This window comes from Physeter macrocephalus, chromosome 18 (genome assembly GCF_002837175.3).
Source record: "Physeter macrocephalus isolate SW-GA chromosome 18, ASM283717v5, whole genome shotgun sequence".
Taxonomy (NCBI): domain Eukaryota; kingdom Metazoa; phylum Chordata; class Mammalia; order Artiodactyla; family Physeteridae; genus Physeter; species Physeter macrocephalus.
The window spans coordinates 69,428,573-69,435,129 of NC_041231.1; the positions used below are offsets into that span (position 1 = coordinate 69,428,573).

Here is a 6,557-nt window from a genome sequence, read left to right on the forward strand (position 1 = left end):
GTGTGTGTGTGTGTGTGTGTGTGTGTGTGTGTGTGTGTGTGTGTGTGTGTGTGTGTGTGTGTGTGTGTGTGTGTGTATGTGCGTGCATGCGCACGCACGCACACAAAGCCTCAGAAGAGATTTAGAGAAATGAGGATCAGAAATGTCCAGTCAGATGACTGGATTCATGCACACATGGTGATCCTAGAGCAATGTAATACTGTACACGACCAAGATATGCTGAAAAATGACTCCCCAACCAGCCTGGGATCCACTAGAAGCCCTTTGTCATGGTTTGCGCCCCTGGGATTGCCACCTGAGCCTTACTCCCCACTCTAGAGCCCGGGGGAGTCAGCAGGGACGTCCTTCCACCCGCTCCTCTGGGCATTTTTACTGACACTCAGGCCACCAGAGACTCCACTCACTGAGGATCTATGTCAATCATCTTCTCATCCAACCTAGTGAGCTCAAGGATTTGAGAAAATGAGAACAAGGAGCCCCATGCCAAGAGATGCAGGGCTCCTGATGGAAAAAGCTCAACAAGCAAAACTAAGACCTTTAAGGACACTTTTGTCCTTTCCTTTTAAAAACAGTTTTAATGCACAGGGAAATCTAACTGAGATGATCCTATCAGTACTCACTTTTCTCCCTCAGTAAACACAGACCCCTTAGGAGCAACTTCAACTTTCCCAGGTACTGTGATGCCATCCAATGTATAGTCAGTATCACCAGCCTTTCTAAGAGTACTGCACATTGCTAGATACTCCAACTGTCTAAAATGCCTGTGTTACACTCCCCTACCCCCAGTCCAGGGAGGGCACACAGAGTACAAGCAATCCCACCCCTAGTATCTCTCACTTTCTGTAAGCACGGAGGCTCCAAAGACGGAAAGGAAATGGGGGAAGAGGGAAAATTTCACTGGAAGTGCTTCAGGAAGGCCCAAGGTGAATAACATGACAAAGATGAATGTCATATCACCCAACTTAGTTTCTATGAAGAAAAAAAAAAACCTGGAACTTCCCTCGTGGCACAGTGGTTAAGACTCCACGCTCCCAATGCAGGGGGCCCAGGTTCGATCCCTGGTCCAGGAACTAGATCCCACACGCATGCCACGACTAAGAATTCACATGCCACAACTAAGGAGCCCACCTGCCGCAACTAAGACCCGACGCAACCAAATAAATAAATATTTTTTAAAAAAAAACCTGAAAACATTCATGAAGTTATCTATGTGCAGAGTCCTTCTAGACTTAAGACTCCCTCCCTCTCCATCTTTTTCAGTATACTAATCCATATTAATTGAGCAGCAATTTTTTTTAGTGACTTGAAATTATTCCAAAGCATTTGAAATACTTTTCACAAAACCATTCCAAAGCATTTGAAATACTTCTAACAAAACCATTCTTTTTGAACTCAAATGTCACCAGCTGACGTCATATTTAATTACACTGCATAACTACAATAACAAGTACAACGAACATAAACAGATATAGGGATAAATATAACTGTCTCTTTATAAGCACATGATTGGCTGGGAGGCCACATGCTCCGGGGCCCGTCAGGCCCAGCAGCTCACAGAGTAAAAGCAAGTGTTCAGGGCACCAAGTGGTTAAAACAGAGGTTGGGCAAGAGATTGTCCACAGTACATCAGGTTCAAAGCACTGTAAGAAATGTTAGTTGGACTTCCCTGGTGGCGCAGTGGTTAAGAACCCACCTGCCAATGCAGGGGACACGGGTTCGAGCCCTGGTCTGGGAAGATCCCACATGCTGCGGAGCAACTAAGCCCGTGCACCACAACTACTGAGCCTGCGCTCTAGAGCCCGTGAGCCACAACTACTGAAGCCTGCGCGCCTAGAGCCCGTGCTCCGCAACAAGAGAAGCCACCGCAATGAGAAGCCCATGCACCACAACGAAGAGTAGCCCCCACTCACCACAACTAGTGAAAGCCCGCGTGCAGCAACAAAGACCCAACACAGCCAAAAATAAATAAATAAATAAATAAACTTATTTTTTTAAAAAAAGAAATGTTAGTTATCAGGATTGACCCAACCTAAAGATATTAATTTATCAAAATGTGTCACCATAATTAGTAAAACGTCTAAGGAGGGGGATTTTCCTGCTGTTGATGCTTGCTTATCAACAGGAAAAGCAGCCAGAGGTTTGAAGGAAAGGGAACTCATTTTCATCATGTTGTTTAGTCTGTCCCACTAGCCTCTAAGCTCCCTCACTGTCTGTCTCCTTTTAACTGTATCACAGAACCTGACACTTGGTGAGTGCTCAATAAACTTGCTGGATATGTTCACACACCCTAACCTGGATCAGTATTTCAGCTGCTATCACTGCTGGCCTATAAATAAAATTTTCTGGAGCTGGAAAAATGGAATGTTAGAAGGTTTTACTCATGGTCTGTTACCTGCTAATACTTTCCATCTCTTTTTCTTTACATTGTAAGTACGTTTCCTGACATTGGTTAATTTATAAATCAGGGTCCTATTCATACTTACATTATTGCTGTATTAATGCTAATAGTATTCTGTAACCTATTCTATCTTGATTAAAGCCATTAGTGCTCATTAAAAAATAAAATTGGGTTGAATGTCCTATTGAGTTTGAATTTCACATTCCCACAATGTGTGGCAGCTAATACTTCCAGTTTCTAGCACTACTGTTGAGAACATAAAAGTTCTCCAGGAACTAACAAATTACTTCCCTTCCAACACAATTATATAATCTGAGAGTTGAATGGCACCCTAGAGATTATTTTGTGGTCCAAAATCCCTCCCAATTAAGGGTTCCAATCGATAACTATTCAACTTTTGGGGGCAGGGAGGGATGTAAATCTTTAAATCCCACATTACAGAATGCTGCACCTATACAGCATTCTGTATAGGAACACACAAAAGAGCCTATACAATAGGCTCTTATTACATATTTGCTTAACTGAACAAATCTAAAATAGGTCCATTTCATTATTTTCTTATTCTTCCTAGGCTTAGCTGTAACATCTACTGAATCTGAATGAAAGAGTTGCATCAATCTTCTGCTCATTAACCAATGTTCAAAAAGAAATTCAGTAAACTCCATGATCAGTCAAATGTTTTAACACTGATGCTGCTTGTACCAGTACATAATAAAACTTTAACAGAAAATGGAAAATCAAGTCTTCATTACTTTGCTTATGATCTATAAAGGGTTTCCAACTTATCCAAAATACTCATGTGTTCTCAATTTCTAGTATGTTTTTTTTAACAGTCTTGCATCATTCATACAAGTAAATTATACACCCTTCTACTTATAATTGGGGTGCTCACAGATTTAACCATAGTGTTATAGTAAGACATGTTATTATGCTAATTAGTTTTCCCTCCAGTTAACAGCCTGTCATCTCATCTGATTTCCCATAATATGATATGACAATGAAGAGAACAAAGCCTCTGGAGCAGTAAACATCGCCAATAATTTTACTTTACTCAAGCATATATTCCAAAACAAGTACATAATTTCCAGCAAGGCCCTGCTTAACAGGCTATTACAATGCATCTGTTTTGAGGACTTTTACAATATATTCTAGGACACAAGTATACATTTCCAAATGCAGTTTCCTACTGTTTTGCTGAAAGGGAACACATAAAATCTCTCAACAGCACATTTACAGTGCTTTTAACTTTTTTTTTTCAGGCAATAAATTTCCACTTCCTCCTAAATATCTTTGGACTTCTGGCAACCCATCTGTGTCTTTCATCACTACTTCTTTTCATAACTAACAGGTCAAGTTTTTTTCTCCCCATTTCAACACGATGTACTGTACTTGCAGCCCTGCCACGATAGCCCACTGCTGAATGCCGGAATACAGCATATTGAATTTCACTGTCCTTTATTGTTTCCAGTTTAACTGCCATTTTACCACCATACACACGAGAGAAACGCGTTCCCACAGGCATCTTATGAATTTCCAAAGCAGCTATTCTGTGAGGATTTACAAAACATTTGCCTTCTCTGAATTCCCTTTATCACCACAGAAACGGCTTTGAGGAGCTGAGATTTTTTTAAGTACCCTATGCAAAAAGAAACTGATTTTAAGCATTTCTATTCTGCAAGCAAATTTAATCCTCAAGGCCTTCCTATAGGGCAGTGGAGGAATGTCAGGGCAAAGATCTTAAATACCGCTTTTGGCCTTCCCAATTAAATTGAAAAATTTTCAACACACAAAGATTATCTAATCAAATGTCCTTTCTTCTCAGGCTACACCCTAAGGGCTACCCAGAGCAGTGTAAAATAAACAACTGGCTTTGGCTTTTGCACAACGCCCTAAATCTTCCTAAGACACCCCCACTCCGGCTCACAGACGCACATAATCCCTCGGCAAACCCCCAACCTGCCAATGAAGTGGACTCTTTCTCTGTCACAAAGGGCCGGCCCGCGCCTCGTGCACGGAGGCCTCTACACACATGTGCTGGATTGACAAGTGCGGAGCTGCCCTTTCTGGATCCAAAGCTGCAGGCCTGGACTGAAAGCCACACGCTCTTCCCACCCACTGCCTTCTACCCGCCGCCACTCTCCCCAGTGACAGGCGGCCCGCTCCGAAGTGTCCCAGCCGCCCGCCCGGCCCGTGCCGTTATGGCCACGCTCAGACCCATTTCCCCTCCGCCCACCGTCCTCTTTCCTTCCTCGTCTTCCTCGCCTCAGGAAATTCCGTCGGAACTTCACTGGGGCCGAACGGAGCGGCCCAACTCGGGGACCGGGCAAACCCTCTCCAGCGGCCGCGCCCCCCGCGCCTCGGCCCGAGGCGGCCACCGACCCCGGGGACCCCAGGCCCGCCCGGCCCGGCGCCTCACCTCCTCCTCACTCTCGCTACGGAAACATAGGCACGCGGCCCGCTTCTTGTAGCCGTCGCCGTCATAGGTGCGGGTCTGGTTCGACTTGAGCTTCATCATCCTCCGGGCCCGGGTTGGGGTGAGGTGCGGGTCGCGGGAGCCGAGGGTGGGGAGTCCGCTCCGGACGGCCGCGCGCGCGCGCGCGCGCCCCCGGCTCGGCCAAGGGAAGCAGGGAAGGGGTGCCGCTTCTCCGCTACACGGCTCCGCCGCTGGCCCGCCGCGGCCGCCTCATTTCCCCCGGCCCAGGCCCCGCGCCGTCGCCGCCGTCACGGCTGCCGTCGCCGCTACCGCCACGGCCGCCGCCCCCTCTGCCGCCGCCACCCTGGACGACGACTGCGTCGCCATCTTGGGCGCGCTGCGTCAGGGGCGTAAAGCCGCGCCGGCCTGTCGGACGGCCGCGCGCTCGCAGCGCAGGCCGCGTTCGGGAATCGCGCCCTCCCATTCCGCGCGGCGTAAACGAGCGTCTGGAATGAGACGGCCGCGCGACAGGAGGTGGCCTCTACGCCAATAGCGTAGGGGTGGGGACGGTTTGGCGCGCTGGGAGACAGCCGGGGGAAAAGGGATGCGGGTGCAGCGCCGCCCAGCTCCGCTGAGGAAGGGGGAAGCGAGGATTTGCCCAGGGTCGCGGCGCCCGGGCCTTGGCTTTGCCCATCCATCTGGGAGCGGGTGAGGGGGAAGGTTTAGAGGTAAAGGTGGGATGCAGTTAAACGCAACGGAGAGCGCAACCTGAGATGCCTGGATTAAGCACTGCAGGGAAACGGGGCAGGGAGTGGTGCATTGACATCCAGAAGCTCTGGACGTCTTATGGGCTGGGGCATGTAGTACATTGAAAGAACAGATGTTTATCCTGCATTCCTTTATTGGTGCAAAAAAGCAAATGCTTCCTCTTTAGGTATACAGGAGGCCCAGAAGAGTGAGAGAGAGAGTGTGTGTACGTGTGTGTATGTGTACACACAATGCAAATCATAAGGCATCATCATTTTGGGCAGTAAAGGAGGAGAATATATTGTGATGTCAAACAGATTCTCCAGGGAAGGATATACAGCCAGATGCCCTCCAGCAAGGAAAAGGGAGTATGACTTGTGAAAGTTCTCAGTAGCCCAGACCAAACCTAGTACCATGCCGATGCCTTGGACGTGCTGAAAATCATGTACAGCATTTGTCTGTGAATTGCTTATTACCCTTTTTTGAATTTGCTTATATTTAGCATAGTCAGAAAAGATCAGGATTTGAAACCAAACAAACCTAGGTTGGAATCTCATTTACATAATTTATTTACCCCTGTAAAATAGAGATAATAAACTCATTTGGCACCTGGTACATAGTACTCACTCGATACATTGTAACTACAGGCATACCTCAATTTATTGTGCTTTGCTTTGTTTTTTTTACAAATTGAAGGTCTGTGGCAACACTGCACTGAGCAACTTTTATCCAATTGCAATTTTTCCAACAGTATTTGCTCACTTCTTGTCTCTGTGTCACATTTTGGTAATTCTTGAAATATTTCAAACTTTTTCATTATCCTATGAGCAGTGATCTTTGAAGTTACTACCACAACTTGCTGAAGGCTCAGAAGATGGTTAGCATTTTTTAGTAATGAAGTATTTTAAAATTAAGATATATACACTTTTTTTTAGACATAATGCTATCTCACACTTAATAGATTACAGTATAGTATAAACATATGCCATAGGAAACCAA

General features: G+C 46.2%; 1 protein-coding gene across 5 annotated transcripts in view; it reads right to left on the reverse strand.

Moving 5' to 3' along the window:
• NUDT3 (nudix hydrolase 3) overlaps positions 1 to 5,217 on the reverse strand; it is a 129,083-nt gene extending 123,866 nt beyond the window's left edge. For 4 of the 5 annotated variants that reach the window (XM_028478573.1, XM_028478575.2, XM_028478574.2 and 1 more), the window contains exon 1: positions 4,815 to 5,203. In XM_028478573.1, coding sequence (XP_028334374.1) covers positions 4,815 to 4,913 — 99 coding nt within the window. In that variant the 5' untranslated portion in view covers positions 4,914 to 5,203. Of the gene's footprint in view, positions 1 to 4,814 lie in introns of all 5 variants that reach the window. The other variant, XM_007120644.2, reaches the window with a different exon arrangement.
• Positions 5,218 to 6,557: the final 1,340 nt, after the last annotated feature.